Source organism: Malurus melanocephalus, unplaced genomic scaffold, assembly GCF_030028575.1.
Source record: "Malurus melanocephalus ecotype Western Australia unplaced genomic scaffold, MMel_1.1 scaffold_498, whole genome shotgun sequence".
NCBI classification, from domain to species: domain Eukaryota; kingdom Metazoa; phylum Chordata; class Aves; order Passeriformes; family Maluridae; genus Malurus; species Malurus melanocephalus.
In genome coordinates, this window is record NW_026623730.1 from 442,457 (window position 1) to 460,293 (window position 17,837).

At 39.8% G+C, this 17,837-nt stretch overlaps 1 protein-coding gene across 1 annotated transcript in view; it reads left to right on the plus strand.

The window, feature by feature from the left end:
- Positions 1-17,837, plus strand: part of ZRANB1 (zinc finger RANBP2-type containing 1) — a 44,814-nt gene that overhangs the window by 23,139 nt on the left and 3,838 nt on the right. The window contains exons 4-10 of the mRNA XM_057381202.1: positions 1,119-1,306; positions 2,824-2,977; positions 5,357-5,428; positions 6,230-6,428; positions 11,934-12,054; positions 12,893-13,022; positions 16,950-17,179. Coding sequence (XP_057237185.1) covers positions 1,119-1,306; positions 2,824-2,977; positions 5,357-5,428; positions 6,230-6,428; positions 11,934-12,054; positions 12,893-13,022; positions 16,950-17,179 — 1,094 coding nt within the window. The remainder of the gene's footprint in view (positions 1-1,118; positions 1,307-2,823; positions 2,978-5,356; positions 5,429-6,229; positions 6,429-11,933; positions 12,055-12,892; positions 13,023-16,949; positions 17,180-17,837) is intronic.

Sequence of the window (17,837 nt, forward strand, 5' to 3'; positions counted from 1 at the left end):
ATGGCCTTTCCTGTTCATCAGCCTTTGAGTTTTGGTGAGCAAATGCAGTGAGGAATAGAGTTGGGTCTCAATCTCCAATCTCATGGCCTCTGCTCAGCTGCTGACTCTCAGGAGGTGGGGAGGAGGTTTAGCTGCAGAAAATAGGGAGAAGGTTTTCTCATTTGTCTTCTGTGCTTGAGCTGCTGCAACAAGGGATGCTTCTCAGTAGTGAGATTCTGTTTACTTCTCTAGTAAAGATGGCTTTAGGGACACTATTCTGTTTCCTCAGTTGAACACTGCGCTGTTCTCTCGTGGACCATACACCTAAAATAGAACATATTTGAAGGAATTTCTAAATTTAGGAGGTTTTATTTGAACAGATACTGTTAGCAACATCAGCTCTTACTGAAAATGTGTTCTGATAATTGCAGCTAAGGAATACATTCAGCATGAGTGGTCTTGATATGAAGCATGGTACAGAAATCTGAGATTGCCAAGGACTCCAGAAGACATTGGGGTCATTCATTGTTCCTCCTATCTTGCTTTAGAAAGTACACACAGTGTATTTAATTTCTCTTTCATACAGTTTTAGTAGCGTACCCTGAATGAAAGTCTCAAGTTCCATTAGTAACAGAGATGGTGAGCTGAAGAGAAAAAATTGTGCTTTGTATCCTTTGTACTGTTTGGAAAAAAAAAGACTTTTAGTCCAAAAACCTTTAAATAGATCCTACTTCTATGATCTAGTAGTTTATTTTTTAAAATAATAGGAAAGATAAAATAATGAAACTATTCTCTGTAATGTGAAGGAGTGACTTTCTCCTCTAGTCAAATGAAACTCTCATGAGTATGTTACTGCTAGTGTTTCATTGTGGTTCCTACTTCAAAGCTGGCTTTTCATCTCCTACATATTCCAGCTAGTGTGGGTAGTAGAAATGGTCTGGAAGATGAGATAAGCCTTGATTTTTGTAGTTTTCTGTTTAAAATAAATAAAAATTGGCAAATTTCTTAGTATGCTGTTGATCTTCATCTGTTAGGCCTGTAACAGAGCAGGTACCGGTGCACTGTTAAATGAGGTGGCCTGTTCCAGAACGGCTCCTTCACTGTCTAAAATAAACGGTGTGTTGTTTCTCTGTCCTCAGGAGTTGTGGAAGGTGATTTGGCTGCTGTGGAAGCCTACAAGTCATCCGGAGGGGACATTGCCCGGCAGCTGACGGCAGATGAGGTGCGGCTGCTGAACCGCCCGTCCGCCTTCGACGTGGGCTACACCCTCGTGCACCTGGCCATCCGCTTCCAGAGGCAGGACATGCTGGCCATCCTCCTCACCGAGGTGAGCTCTCCTGGCCCTTYAGGGATGGAATTATCCTTTATGGAACTGCACCATTGTGTGCAGCCAGGGCACACAGTTTTGATTTGTGATGGTGTTTTAATATACGGCAATCGCTGCTTTGTGCCTTGGATTTCTMCTCAAGAAGTGAGTTTACTTTAAGAGGCTCGCTTGTGATGGTCCTGAGGATGTTCAGTTTTCTCATTAATGAACAGTCTTGGCAYAAGTTGTGACCTTACTGGCAGTGGAAGTGAGCTATTGTGAGGCTTCCTGTGCTCTGGGTGGGGGAGAGGAAATGCTCTCAAAGCCAAGCACTGACATCAATGACAGTGTAGTTTGTTCTGAGTTTGTTAATGAGTGAGTCTACCTGGTCTGGCTTTCCTGGTTTTTGTGGGAGCTTCTCTTCCAGCRCGAGGCAAATTCCTTTTGCTTTGGAAAATTGCTGCATTTTCTCCTATTCTTTGCCCATTGTATAGACTGACTGGTTCCTATCCAAAACAAAACATATTTTGCTCTTCCATGTTCCATTTCCTTGTGTCACCTCATTTCTGGTGACCTCTGCTGTTCTCTGTCTTTGCCCTCTTTGTTACCTTTCTTTGTCTGTTTTCTTCAACTCAGACGTTTTGTTCCTCAGCTGATCAGGGCCAGATTTTCATTCTGCCTCCTTCCCTGATGCTTAGTGCAATTCTGAAAGGTGCTGTTTGCCTGCAGAGCACGTAAAGATGATGGAATGCTCAGTGTTAAATAATTAAAAAGAGCAGATGAAGCAAGACAAATGTAACTAAAGCCTTGAGTATATATTTATATACGACTAATATCAGCAGCTTTGTGCTGCTTACATAACTCTGTGTGGATGGAGTTACGTGTTTAAAAACAAGTTAATTTATGGAAATACTGTCTTAGAGATTTTTGTGTTTGGTTTTGTTTCAGTGCCTAGGAATACTGACTCATCTTGTCATTTCTGGAAATGTTTAGTAGTCTTTGAGCCCCAGTGATACTTTCCTTTTCTAGGATATGAATGAGTGAAAATGTGGGTCTCAAAGTTGGGATTTTTTTARATACATGTGGTGTCATCCCTGTGCCACTTGCTCTTCATCATTGAATGAGTTTCTGCTGCCAGTGCTGACTAGAACTGGAGAAGTTTAACTATCTTAGTTTAATAGTTTTTGGGAAGGTTCTTTGTAGGAAATCATGGTGTGCTATGGTAATGAAGTTTTGTTAAATGTAGACTGGGCTCATGCATGAGATTTGAGATTGATATTATTATGAGCTCTTAGCTATTTTTTATTTCTTTCTCAGTTGTGAGTGATCATGTGATAATTCCCTTCTTTGATTTAAAGATGTTTTTAACAGATTGTCAGTTCCATGACACAAGACATTTCATTAAGAGTCACTAAACTTTTGATCTTTCAGGGTGCCAATGTTTATAGCTCTCTGGCCTTTCCTGCCAATGATCATCACTCCTCAATCTTTACATTTAATGGGATAATTCTGAGTTCAGTAACTGTGTTGTGTTACAGGTATCCCAACATGCAGCCAAGTGCATTCCTGCCATGGTGTGTCCAGAGGTGACGGAACAAATTCGTCGTGAAATTGCTGCATCTCTTCACCAACGAAAGGGAGACTTTGCTTGCTATTTTCTGACTGATCTCGTGACCTTTACGTTACCTGCAGGTAGCTGAAAAATCCTCCTTTCTGCTGGACGATTGTATTGCTTGGCCATCTAGTTGAAAATTGTATATTTTGATTTTCTGCTGATGATGTGTGCATGTTTTATTTATTCAAACCGTTTTTAATTTATTAAGAGATTTATTTATTAAGGCCTATTTTATTAGGTTACATTTAGTAGTTGAATTTGATTACTCAGTATTTGCACACTTCAATCCATACATTGTTCCTGTGAACTGAGCATCTGTTGTCCTACTTAGATGTGAGGAAGTGGAAGAAAAGTGGTGTGTTCTAAGAAAAGAATGGAATTAAAGTGAATATTGGAGCCCAGACATTTCTGGTCCCTAATATGACTTTCCACACACAATTATTTTAGTTTTCAGTCCTTTCTGTTGAGCCCAGAGCTCAATTGTTTGTAGCAATAGCACTTTTTGAATACTTTTGAGGTACTCTGAGATCAAAAGAATGTTTATCTCTTAGCAAAAAGCTACTAGAAGACTTCTAATCTTCAGTAGCTGTTTCCTTTAATAGAAATGCTACCAGCAGTAAGAACGTGTACAGCTGGAAACTGCCAATCAGCAGATCTCTTGTTCTTCTTTTATGAAGATCTGTTTGTCTTTTTTTTTTTTTAAGAATTCTATTTGGAACCCCTTTGGTTGAGTATTACCTCATCTCCTCTTCTTCAAAAAGTCTGGATTATATTTACCTGACTGAGGTGTTGTATTCAGTTGTTCTCTGTGGGTCAGGTATGAGAGGCACGTGGGGTGGGTGTGGTTTATGAGGTGTCTGGAGGCTGAAATGTCATTGCTTTTTAGAGCAGAGAAGGGAAAGGGGCAGCAGAATTAATTCATAAAACACATGAGAAATGTTCTCTCCATAGCTTAAGAATTGTTCAGTATTTTCAAGAGACACATCTTCAAGCACTGTGCAGCTTTTTAACACATRTAATAACCATTAAATAATTTAAAAACAAGACTGTTCAAAAGCCTTTGTGCATCAAGGCTTTCTACTTTCCTGATACTTTGCCAACTTCGCACATCTTTTTCAGTTTGACTCCAGCCAGCATTTCCAAGGATAGAAGTGTAAATCACACAATCCTGCCCAGATATTACCTAAACAGTGTGGTTAGGAGCCAGTTTCCACTCGACCTTTCAAATAAACAGATTGGATCCTCCTGAAAAGCCAGTGCATGGATGTTAGAGTGTAAAGCTTTTAAATTGATTGCTGGCCACTGCAAGCAGTTTTAGTTTAAAAAGCTTCAATCAATCATACCAAAAAAAAAAAAGACCACCCCACATCACCCTGCCTGCACCAAGCATTAATGTACTTCAGTAGCAACTCATGTGCCTAAATGTGGACTTTAAAAGCCCTGGGGTATTGGACATCTGAGCAGGACTGGCAGCTACCACACTGCAATTAAGAGAGATCTTTGTGTCCTTGAAATAGCACTTAGGCCCCAGTCCTTATCCCCTAGAGTGCCTGAAGGGATGCTGGATGTTCCTGTTCCTATTTTATTTACTGCCTTRACTTTCACGTGTTTAAGTTTCATGATTGTGCTGAAACCCAGCGAAGTTTTCTCTGGTTGCTGCTCTGCCTGGCAACCATTTACTGCTTATCCTCTGTTGGAATGCAGGCCAGGAGCAAATATTTACTGTGTGGCACATGCTGAGTTTTAGAATGTGTGACAGTGTTTGTTGTTTGAAATGATACAGCAGTCACAAAAGAGTTTTGCCCATTATACAGTTTTCTACCTCTTTTTTTTCCTCCTCCTTTTTTAAGAGGTAGATAAATAGCAAATTCTGTAAAGCTCTTGGAACAGTTGTCAGTAGTGGTATTTCCCATGGCACAGCTCAATTGTTTTCCCATTTCTTGTTTCTTAACTTGCCTGCAAACTACTGAGGTTCTTGGAACAATTTAATTGAAGTCTCAATGAGATGACAAAGGAAGGAGATCTTCTGGAGAAGAACACATCCCTTGGCAAATTGATATTGGTATAGACTGCAGAGGAGAAGCCATTCAGATGGGTGGAAAACCATTGCTTAGGATTGAAGCTGTGCTAAATACTGTAAGGTTGAAAGTAAAATTACTCCTTTTTAAAATTTCTCACCTCAAAGTGGTTCTCCACTTTTCCTTCAGAGAAATCCAGTCTTACCCTGTRTGTGCTGTGATGATGGTTTCTGCATCMAAGGTGTGACAGTGAGRCTGARATGAAAACSTGCYTCAGCAGCTCTRCAAAGCCTTGGGTCACAAATGACAGCAGTTCTCCAGAGGAGCTGTTAGGGCTGATAGGGCAAAAGCTGTTCTGTGAGTTCTCTTGGGCAGCAGCTTGTGATGTCTCTTACAGTAACATTAAGTGACTCTTGTATTTGCTTTCTGTTTTTCCAGATATTGAAGATTTACCGCCCACAGTCCAGGAAAAATTATTTGATGAAGTACTTGACAGAGATGTTCAGAAAGGTAAATGCACCAAGAACAGCTAAGATCACTCCTGGCTTTCCATCAGAGAATGTTTTTCTTACTAAAATTAAAGTGCATGTGTGTGTGTATATGTGGCTTTGTCCATGAACTTGTTTTAAATAGAAATTGGATGCTTTCACGTTAGTCTTCACCCTGGAATTCATGAAGTCACAGAATGGTCTGAGCTGCAAGGGACGTTGAAGATCTTCCCTGAGGGCAGGTTGCTCCAARCCAGCARCTTTCAGGGATGGGGCAGCCACAGCTTCTCTGGGCAACCTGTGCCAGGGCCTCTCCAGTCCTCACAGGGARCAATTCCTCCCCAGTATCCCATCTAACCCTGCTCTCTAGCAGTGGGAAACCGTCTCCTGTTGTCACTGCATGCCTGTGTAAAATTATTTTAACATTTGCAGTCTATTCATGAGGCAGAAGGAGAATGGAGTCTGTAGAAATCATGTTTGTAGTGTATCCTGTAGAGCTTTAAAAACCTTTAAAAGTCAGTTTTGAGTCACAAGCTCTTTAAAGAAAACAGAACAAATCTTTCAATTTTAGTAACAATCCTCAAACAAATATGTGGTGTATTTTCTAAGGCTATGATTTGGTTTGGTTTGGGGTTATTTTCTTGACGCAAAGTAGAAGAAATTTCCTCAGTCAGTGTAGTTCACCTGTTCATGGTAGTAAGAAGGAAAGCTGAGTTATTTATGCAAATGGATAAATTATTGAGGTTATGCCATTACAGTGCTGTTTGAATTCTCTGAAACTTCAAATAAATGTCGTGTTTAAGATCTGACTGTCCCGTTGCAGAGCTGGAAGAGGAGTCTCCCATCATTAACTGGTCCCTGGAGCTGGGGACACGCCTGGACAGCAGGTTGTACGCACTTTGGAACCGCACTGCTGGGGATTGCCTGCTCGACTCCGTGCTCCAGGCAACCTGGGGCATCTACGACAAGGACTCCGTGCTGCGCAAGGCTCTGCACGACAGTTTACACGACTGCTCCCACTGGTGAGTTAGGACAGCTTTTTCCATGTGCTGTGGCATTAAACCCCACAGCCATCACTCCCCAGCTCCCTGTGGATTGTGCTCCTCAAAGCTGTCGAGTCATTGTGGTCCCAGTTGGGATCTACATCTCATGTTTTAAATAGGAGCACTGGAAACTTGGATGTTGTGAGCTCAGGGATGGTGTGTGATACTCATCAAATGGCATTTCAARCACTAAAATGCTTTATACTTGTCARGCATGCACTAACCRCAGTTAYTGCAGCTGGAATTTGTGTCCTTGCAATGTAAATCATGCACATGCCATGCCTTGCTTTTTGCTGGAAGCTGTGCAGAAGATTGTTAGTAGGAGATAGCCTTTTATTCCTTATAAACTTTTCAGTTTTTTCATTCCATCTGCTTAGTTACAGCTTTACTCAGGATTGCTCTTTTTATCCCTATTCTGTCTGCTGAAATAATGGCAGTAAAGCGCAGAGTGTTGACATTTAACTAGTTCTGTCATTTGGCCATAAAATTGATTTCTCATTCTGTAAAACAACTTTTGTTGCTTTTGCACCGACAGCCTTCTTTAGTTGGATACTGTAGTTTGCTTCTGCAAAAGGGAAAATGTTAGCTGGATCCCCAGTGGTGTCCAACAGCTCTCCAGGGTGTCCTGGACTAAGGGATGATCTGATAAAGAGTGATAATCCAAGACACAGGTGATCATTCCWTTGATGTTCTTGTAGTCAAGGACARGAGAAACACTGTCAGCACACACTACAGAAGGAGCCTGTCCCTGTCCTCTGAACTGTGCAGGAGGACAACAACAATGGTTAGTTTAGGCATTCCTATAAGTAGATTCTGTGATTACAGTGCTGTTGGAGGAAAACTCCCCAAATTAGCATCCAGAGCTGGATTCCAGAACGTGGTGCTTGAGTAGCAACTCTCCCGGGAGCCAGTGTCCAAAACAATCTGTCACTGCTTTAGAGTTGTTCAGCATGGAGTGTGCATCTTGACTATGCAGGAATGTCCCTGGCATCACAGGCAGCTCCCATGAGGCCAGAATGGAAATTTAGGATAGATCAGGTTTTGTTCTTTATGGGAACAAAATCAAGCATGGTATCCAAAAACATACTGAACACTACTGAGCTCTGAACCAAATCTCTCAACGTGTTGATGTTAACTGTGGTTGACTTACTGCTGTATCGGACATAACATTCATTATTTAGAGGCTATTAAATATTGTTAAGCTTTTTAATTTTTGTCGAGACCGGATTTTAATTTTGCTCTGCATTTGCTTAATTTTTGTCCTTATTTCAAGCATAATTTTTAGCTGATCGGTGTGTTCCTTTGTAGGAACAAGTCTTCAGACTTTAAAGAACAAGTCTTTAAGGAACAAGTTATCTTCCATATTAGGAGCAAGTCTTTAGAATAAATCTTTCAACCAAGTTTAGTTGTAAATTCATCATCCTGTATAGGTGCTGTATAGGTTCCATTTGAGGAAATACATTTAATTTTGTGTAGGACACATGGCAGATAGTAAGTTGATGTCATCATTGGAATAGGCTCTTAAATGCAATCCCTGCTTAAACTTTTATCTGGTGGAATTATTCTTCAAAGCCTTCACAAAGGCCCTTAAAAATGGGTATTTTTATAGTCAGATAAAAAACTCTCATGTAACTCATTTGACCTTGTTTTGTTATGTTTGTGATGCTGAACAAAGGAAAATCTATTTACCAGAGACAGTCTTGTGTCTGGGACTCAGAAAAAGCTCCATAGTGAAGTTCCCAGAGGCTCTGGCCTGTGGAGTCTTTTCCACTCACCTTGGAATAACTACACTTCTTTTTAGTTTACACAAAAGAGTGTTCTGATGTGTACCTATTTGTATTCCACCATTAGCTTCTTCTGGACAATGGGTACAGCTCTAAGTTGGCTTTCAGGATTTTATTCTTTAATGGATGCATTAAGTTCTCTTGTGTTAACCTGAAAAGTTTGCTTTAAATTAGCTCAAAAATCTTGTCTATGGCTGACTAACTCAGGGAAGNCCTGGGGCATCTACGACAAGGACTCCGTGCTGCGCAAGGCTCTGCACGACAGTTTACACGACTGCTCCCACTGGTGAGTTAGGACAGCTTTTTCCATGTGCTGTGGCATTAAACCCCACAGCCATCACTCCCCAGCTCCCTGTGGATTGTGCTCCTCAAAGCTGTCGAGTCATTGTGGTCCCAGTTGGGATCTACATCTCATGTTTTAAATAGGAGCACTGGAAACTTGGATGTTGTGAGCTCAGGGATGGTGTGTGATACTCATCAAATGGCATTTCAARCACTAAAATGCTTTATACTTGTCARGCATGCACTAACCRCAGTTAYTGCAGCTGGAATTTGTGTCCTTGCAATGTAAATCATGCACATGCCATGCCTTGCTTTTTGCTGGAAGCTGTGCAGAAGATTGTTAGTAGGAGATAGCCTTTTATTCCTTATAAACTTTTCAGTWTTTTCATTCCATCTGCTTAGTTACAGCTTTACTCAGGATTGCTCTTTTTATCCCTATTCTGTCTGCTGAAATAATGGCAGTAAAAGCACAGAGTGTTGACATTTAACTAGTTTTGTCATTTGGCCATAAAATTGATTTCTCATTCTGTAAAACAACTTTTGTTGCTTTTGCACCGACAGCCTTCTTTAGTTGGATACTGTAGTTTGCTTCTGCAAAAGGGAAAATGTTAGCTGGATCCCCAGTGGTGTCCAACAGCTCTCCAGGGTGTCCTGGACTAAGGGATGATCTGATAAAGAGTGATAATCCAAGACACAGGTGATCATTCCWTTGATGTTCTTGTAGTCAAGGACARGAGAAACACTGTCAGCACACACTACAGAAGGAGCCTGTCCCTGTCCTCTGAACTGTGCAGGAGGACAACAACAATGGTTAGTTTAGGCMTTCCTATAAGTAGATTCTGTGATTACAGTGCTGTTGGAGGAAAACTCCCCAAATTAGCATCCAGAGCTGGATTCCAGAACGTGGTGCTTGAGTAGCAACTCTCCCGGGAGCCAGTGTCCAAAACAATCTGTCACTGCTTTAGAGTTGTTCAGCATGGAGTGTGCATCTTGACTATGCAGGAATGTCCCTGGCATCACAGGCAGCTCCCATGAGGCCAGAATGGAAATTTAGGATAGATCAGGTTTTGTTCTTTATGGGAACAAAATCAAGCATGGTATCCAAAAACATACTGAACACTACTGAGCTCTGAACCAAATCTCTCAACGTGTTGATGTTAACTGTGGTTGACTTACTGCTGTATCGGACATAACATTCATTATTTAGAGGCTATTAAATATTGTTAAGCTTTTTAATTTTTGTCGAGACCGGATTTTAATTTTGCTCTGCATTTGCTTAATTTTTGTCCTTATTTCAAGCATAATTTTTAGCTGATCGGTGTGTTCCTTTGTAGGAACAAGTCTTCAGACTTTAAAGAACAAGTCTTTAAGGAACAAATTATCTTCCATATTAGGAACAAGTCTTTAGAATAAATCTTTCAACCAAGTTTAGTTGTAAATTCATCATCCTGTATAGGTGCTGTATAGGTTCCATTTGAGGAAATACATTTAATTTTGTATAGGACATGTGGCAGATAGTAAGTTGATGTCATCATTGGAATAGGCTCTTAAATGCAATCCCTGCTTAAACTTTTATCTGGTGGAATTATTCTTCAAAGCCTTCACAAAGGCCCTTAAAAATGGGTATTTTTATAGTCTGATAAAAAACTCTCATGTAACTCATTTGACCTTGTTTTGTTATGTTTGTGATGCTGAACAAAGGAAAATCTATTTACCAGAGACAGTCTTGTGTCTGGGACTCAGAAAAAGCTCCATAGTGAAGTTCCCAGAGGCTCTGGCCTGTGGAGTCTTTTCCACTCACCTTGGAATAACTACACTTCTTTTTAGTTTACACAAAAGRGTGTTCTGATGTGTACCTATTTGTATTCCACCATTAGCTTCTTCTGGACAATGGGTACAGCTCTAAGTTGGCTTTCAGGATTTTATTCTTTAATGGATGCATTAAGTTCTCTTGTGTTAACCTGAAAAGTTTGCTTTAAATTAGCTCAAAAATCTTGTCTATGGCTGACTAACTCAGGGAAGAAACTTCTTCAGGAAAATACTTTCACAGTGAAGCTTTTGGGGAGTAGTTTGCTTATATCCTTTTTTTCCCTCCTGTTTTTCTTTTTTTTCCTTTGTATTTTCTGGGGTTTCTTTCTCACACTGATAATTGTTTGGGATTTGTTTGTTTGTGTTTTTATTTGTTTTGTTTTTTTTCTTTTCTTTTACCCAGAATCTGATGAAATCTTTCAGGAGACCTGGGAATGAATTAATTTAGCACGAGGTCCTTAATTAGAGATCTATGGGAGGAAAGAGGCAAAATATTTATCAGCTGCAAAGGTGGAGGTGTTGRTGTGTTTGGATAAAAACTGGAATGCAGTTCCAGAAGATTCCCTGTAGATCTATAACTTGAATTAACACAGACMAATCCAAATACCTTAATAACACAAAGCCAGGCAAAAGTTTTAACTGGACTCAGGAAAGCCATCCTGGCTGGTGACTGCTGCCCTACACACTAGGATTTTATGCAGATTCCAGCTTCACTGAAAGTATAGGAGACACTCCCTGTCTGCTAATAATCTCAGATTTTAATTAAATGAGTTCATTTCAGTGACTTTTTTAATAAGCTGAAACTTCAGAATGGTTTCTTTGTCTTCACAGTAAAGGCCATTGTTTAAAAGTTGGCTTAGCACTGTTCCCTAAATCCTGGTTCCTAATAWGAAGTTGTAGTTTTTCCATAGTGCAGTGATCAGACAGATCAGATTTAAAAATTTTAAAAAGCATAYACCTTCCTTTTAATGTTTAATTTTTCTTTGTAATGGTTAAATAAAAGATCATGACTACACTAAATTCCACTTTGCATATTTTATTCTTATCCACACTGCTTTATAACCCCATATAATGTGGAATTACCACCTCTTTGCTTCAAAATCTGGTATAAAACAGATTCTGCCTTTTAACCATGGGCTGTTGGAAATTGATATGCAAGTACTTTGAAGTTAATTAATTCATGATGTGGTTAAAATAGAAAATACCTGTATTTTTTTTTTTGTGTGAGAAGAATGAGCAACTCCTCTTGTATGAAATGGAATGTCTTACTTATACTTATGTTCCCTGTATATCAACGCTTAAATAAGCCTAAATTTGACTTCAGGGAAAAAACCTATTACAAGAAGCATCAAACTAGCCAGGAGTATGGTAAGAACTTGGATCATGTTTGCTGTAGGCATTGCATTTTTTTTTTTTTAAGTAGTTCTTAAATTATGATTAATAAATGGAGTCTCCTGAAGATAAAAACAAAACCCAGTTTTCCTGATATTTGCTCTTTTTTYCCCCCTTCTTGGGATAAAGGATTACAAGGTTTGAATGCTGCTGTCAGGATTAAGGTGGTTGAGTAAACATTTTTGGCTTTACCACTCTTTCTGTGTTAACATTTTAGGTTCTACACACGATGGAAAGAGTGGGAGTCGTGGTATTCCCAAAGCTTCGGTTTACATTTCTCCTTGCGAGAGGAACAGTGGCAGGAAGATTGGGCATTCATTCTCTCTCTTGCGAGCCAGGTAAGAAAGCTCCTCTGTTAAAGGGCTTTTGGAAAAGGTATTTTAATTCCTGAAAAGAAATTCCAGAACTAGAAGTGTTTTTGGGGAATAAGAATGTTCTTGTATGAAGGAAAAATGTTCCTCTTAAACAAGTGATCTTAAAATATTACTGGGAAAACTCTTCTGCCAATATGGAAAGGTTCATTTGAAACTAAAATTTTTRCATTTGTTATTAAGCAGTGCACCACAAAGAATTGTGGTGTTAGAGTTAAGTCTGTAGAACAAACTAATAGACAATCATGTGTTTAATATCCTGCAGCTCCTGCAGCACTTTCACCTCCCAARCACACCTCTAAATCTGTCAGCTACACTGCTCAAACTCCAGCAAACTGAGATTTTATAACTCCCCTCCAAAATGAGATTTACAGTCCTATAAGCTTCCAGCTATAGGAATATTTTTAGCTCTTCTTTTAAAGTATAAACATGATTTTGGTGCTATTTTTTTGAGATTTGTTTTGGATGTGCCCTTTTCCTATTATCAAAAGGTATTTGTCTGAACGTGCCCTCAGATGAGTGAATTATTTTTAGACTTAACATTATGTAGAGTTTCACTTCTAAGTGGGGAAAGAAATACATTACATTGAATCTGGGCAACAGGACAGAGAATTATTACTGACAGCTGACAAGCTGAAATGTTTTTCTTTATTTCCAATAATTTCCCACTCTTTTGTTTTTCCTGTCAAAGCTTTATCACTCTTAAAAGCATTTTCTGTCTCAATTTGAAGACTGTTTTTTAAATTTGAAAGTAGAGGATGATAAATTCTGTTTCAAATGATTTCTTTCTTTGTGTTTGGTTCAGCCTGGAGCGAGTTTGGAGCAGACACACATTTTTGTACTTGCACATATTCTTAGAAGACCAATTATAGTTTATGGAGTAAAATATTACAAGAGTTTTCGGGGAGAAACATTAGGATATACCCGCTTTCAAGGTAAGCCTTTTGTTTTTTAAATTCAGTTTTAAACAAGTTTGGGCTGTAAATCAATATAGAGTGACGGGAAGTGACTGGAAAGGGATGGAATTCCATTGTAGGTGAAAATTTATTTGCTATTTAAAAAGRACAAAACAATCCTTTTCAAACTCAGTTTTTCATTTTATGGTGGGCATGGTGCCTGTAAAAGTAAATTCCATGAGGTACTTTAAAAGAAGTTTTAAAAGTTTATCTGTGTTTCAGTAATTCACACTTTGCAGCAAGTGTGGTGTGAATACTGACCTGTTTCTCTACTATAACTTTGCATAGCTTTAGCAGGTTCTTTCTGACTTTTTCTCCTTGTTTCCAAGACAGCCTGACTATCCTTAAGATAAATATGAAGATGACTCAGTSCAGTTTTGCTTAGACTTAACATCTGTAGATTTCTAAAGATGCATTTTCTGCTTTGCAATCCAAATCTGTRTTTGGGCAACTTTCCCCTCTGTTACATGCTTATAGTTTATTATTCAAATAATAAAAAATGAGAGGGGATTGGAAGCATCTGCACATACTGAGCTGGAAACAAAACCCATGGGGAAGGAACTCTGTGTGTTACAGGAGGTTGGGATATTTGTTTTGCCCACAGTTCATATTTCTGGCCTCAAGTGTATCTTCATGATGATGACCCACACTTTATTTATAGCTTAGCAGAGGGCTTCCCAAAACAACTTGGTGATTTGGAAGAAAAAAATATGGTGATTCTGGAAGGAGGCAAACCCATGTTGTATAGGATAACCTCAAATTGTGGAGTTAATTTATAACTATTTAGACTCTTGGCTTCTAAATTGGGGGCAGTAACAAAACTTTATGTAGGTAAATTTTTTTTGAGGAGTGGAGAGGTTTGGTAGTCTTTGTAGTTACATGGTAACTTTTCTTTTGCATGATGAAACAGTGGGAAAGATCARTTACTTGTATCACTTAAATCTGACACTCCAGGTTTGTGTTGCTTTTAACTCCAAGGCTTGGTGCTTTGCAAGTGGTTTTATTTCCTAGACTGGGTATTGAGGCAGGCAAATGTTACATGGCCTAAATAAGCTGAAATAGTTTTTTTTTGCTCTGTGAACCAGAAGTAACCCGGGTGTCTGGGACAACCTTTTGCTGAACTTGGATTTCCAGGAATTTAGGCAGCCAAATAGTTATGACTTGAGATTTGCTTGCCACAAGCCACATCCAGCCATACATGGAAACACATAGCRCTGGGAACAGGTGAACTTGGAGTCCTGTGTCACATTACCTGGAATTGCTCCTCTCCCTGCCCAGCCACATTTTTGTGGTTAATGTGTGCTAATCCAATGCCAGTGGCACAGCWKAAACCCARCAGTGGGGTGGGCTGCCAGGAGGAGCCTCCTGCTCTGGACCTGTGTGTGAGCTGTGCTCAGCACGTGGAGCTTTGGGCAGTGCTGGGGTGTCCCTGAATTGCTGAGTAGCACCCTGCCTGTGTTTAACATCACWTCCACCAAAAAATAATGAGGAAGGAAAGACTGTGGTGCAGGAGTGATGGATGTCCTGTCCTTAGAAGTGTTCAAATGTTGGATGTGGCTGGGAAGAGCCTGTTCTAGTGGAAGGTGACCCTGCCCACAGCAGAGGGGTGGAACTGGGTGGTCTTCAAGGTCAACCCAAGCCACTCTGTGATGGTGGGTTATAATAGGAATGGGGCATTGAATTTTTAAAAAACAYGGTTCAGTTCATAGCATCTCGAAAGGTACTATAACACACCATCTCTAAAATACTCTCCCTGACAGGAGTTTTTTTTCCAGGGATTCCTTGTTCCAGCTTGGAACATTCCTTGTTCCTTGCTGTAAGTGCTGTGAATCCCATAACTGCCCACCTCCTTGTTTCCCAGATTCCAGCTGACTGTTGATGCTTCTTTAAATCCTAAAGCTTCACTGATGGAAGATCTGTTTACTCCAGCCCTAACTATGACCAATATGTCAGACCCTCCTGCTCTGGCCACATCTATTTAGTGGCACAAACATGCAGCTTTTAAAACTGAATGGGAAAAAGGTGGCTCACTGAAAGTGATCATCAGGTCAGGCTGGAGAAAATAAATCCTATGTGGGTGGCTTCCAGGATAGGTGTTAGCCCGTRCTCTTTGTTTTCTGTGGCTTGTGTTCATGTCAACTGTTGTTACATGATCTTCTCACTTTATATCAGAGTGACTTTTACAGCTCTTAAGGGTACTAGATATTCTCCCTGGTAATGCTTGAAATTCTTCTCTTGTGGAGTTCATCACAAGTGTTGAGGAGGAATGGAAAGTGTAGCACAGCCTGCTGTCTTTGGGTTATGATGAATGTGGAATTTTCACTAAGATAAAACAATGTGAAAAAAAATTTCTAAAAACATGCAGAATTTCATTGTAGATATGGAGACAAACTGATGAATTTCAGTCCTGAGAGGTCACATACCTGTGCTCTGTGTGCATGAAGAACTAATTCCCAGGAATTGAGGGATTGTCTTCCTTACATTTGACTGGAAGTTATCTTCAGTGTAACTTTGAATTTTGACTGGATGTTTGGTTCTTTCCCTAAATTCAAAGGCTTGAAACTTCCTGGTGAACATTTATCCCGTGTTTGGCACCTTTTGTGTTTAATGTTGCATTAGAGTGAGACTTAATAATGGGGACAGGAAGAAGGGGAGGCTGAGAAGGTATTAAAAGGATCTGTCCTTAAATTGAGGTTTTATAAAAACTTGTGTGAATTTTAATTTTAAACAAATGGCAAGACTTCTAGGTAGCACTTGACTACTAATTCAAAAACAAGGCAGGGAAAGGGACAATTTTTTGCTGGTAGCCCCCACTAATTTTTACTGCAGCACAAAAAAATGAGCTCCAAACTTAAGTAAAACCTCCAAAGCCACCCCCTGCTTCAGATTCCCATTTTAGTGTGTCCCTTCCCTCTCTGTGGCTGTTGGAGGAGCACAGTGTTTGCAGCAGCAGCTGTACTAGGAGAGGTTGCTATGCTACATGTGCACTTGAGTTTATGTGGGGCTATTTTTAACCTGTCACAAGGTGAGCTGTGCTTTTGCTTAAGTTGTCTTGTAGCAGTACACACCAAGAATTATTTATGTTCCTGGAAGAAAGGAGTTCCAGTTTTATTTTGAGACCTCGAGTGAAATGCTGTTTTTATGGCTAAAAATGGTGGGGAGAAAAAGTGCAGTTGCACTCAGAATCTCTGACATCAGGGGTTGGTTGTAGCTGAGCAAAGTAGTATCAGTTTTTTGGTTTTGTTTTTTTCTTTTTAATTGATGTGTGTTAATTTAATCTGTGAGTACTGTGTATGAGCAGTCCTATTCTCTGGGATGGGTTACATCAGTGCTGAGTAACATTTTGTGCAGTGAGTTCTTTTAATAATAAGTTTTGTGAGCAGATGGTGGAATTTTTGCTCCGGTAAAAATAGACATCTGACTGTAGCCTTTTATTTTTGTGATGCAGAATCTGATTTTTTTTTTTTTTTTAAATTTTAGGAAGCGTTACCAAGCATAAAAGGCTGCTTTTCTAAGCTTGTTTTTTTTTTTTTTTTTTTTTCTTTTGTTTTTTTTTTTTTTTTTATTTTTTAGAAACGTTTTCCCAGTTTAAAATGTTTTTTTTTTAAATTTTTTTTTTTTTTTTTTGTTCATCACTGCTCTATAGTGTGTAAATTTTAGGGCTGTGGTAGTGTATTGGTTGTGATTGTAATCTTTTGTGTCTGAATTTGTACAGTTGCAAAGATACTTGTGTTAATTAATAGTTAGCTTTACTGAAAAGCGTGGCCTATGTCAGTATAAACCAATCCAAATATGTTTTAAGTGTTTGTGATGAATTCTGTTCAACCAAAACCAACGGTTTGTATCCAAATCCTTTGTTGCTGAGCACCAATTCTGAGCCTTACGCCGTGTTTTCATTTCCCACAGGTGTGTATTTGCCTTTGTTATGGGAACAGAGTTTTTGTTGGAAAAGTCCCATAGCTCTGGGCTACACGAGGGGCCATTTCTCCGCCCTGGTTGCCATGGAGAACGATGGCTATGGCAATCGAGGCGCTGGTGCTAATTTGAACACTGACGATGATGTTACTGTTACTTTTCTGCCCTTGGTGGACAGCGAGAGGAAATTATTGCACATTCACTTCCTTTCTGCTCAAGAGGTAAGAAAGAAGCACCTGGGCAGGTGGGGTAGCTTTGTCACAGCTTTTTGCTGAAGCKCAGCAATCCCTGTAGCCCTGTGGGTTTTTGGTGTCCAGATCTGGCAGTTCTAATTAAAAAGAAGAATCTATGCTCAAGTTGTTTAAAAGCACTGTTATATATTTCTCAGTATGTAAACCTGGGAATTTCTTGCATGTTGATTGATGTGGCCATACTTAAACTTATTCCTCCAAAGACAGGAATTGCACTGGGTGTTTGGGAAGCATTCCTGCTGTTTTCTGTCCCCCAAAGACAGGAATTGCATTGGGTGTTTGGGAAGCCTCATTCCTGCTGTTTTCTGTCCCCCAAACACAGGAGTGTTTGGGAAGCCTAATTCCTGCTGTTTCTGCCCCCCAAAGACAGGTGAAGACAGGAATTGGTACTGGGTATTTGGGAAACCTCATTCCTGCTGTTTTCTGTCCCCCAAACACAGGAGTGTTTGGGAAGCCTCATTCCTGCTATTTCTGTCCCCCAAAGACAGGCAAAGACAGGAATTGCCCTGGGTGTTTGGGAAGCCTCATTGCTGCTGTTTTCTGTCCCAAAGATAGGCAAAGACAGGAATTGCACTGGGTTTTTGGCAAACCTCATTCCGTTTTCTGTCCCCCAAAGACAGGAATTGCA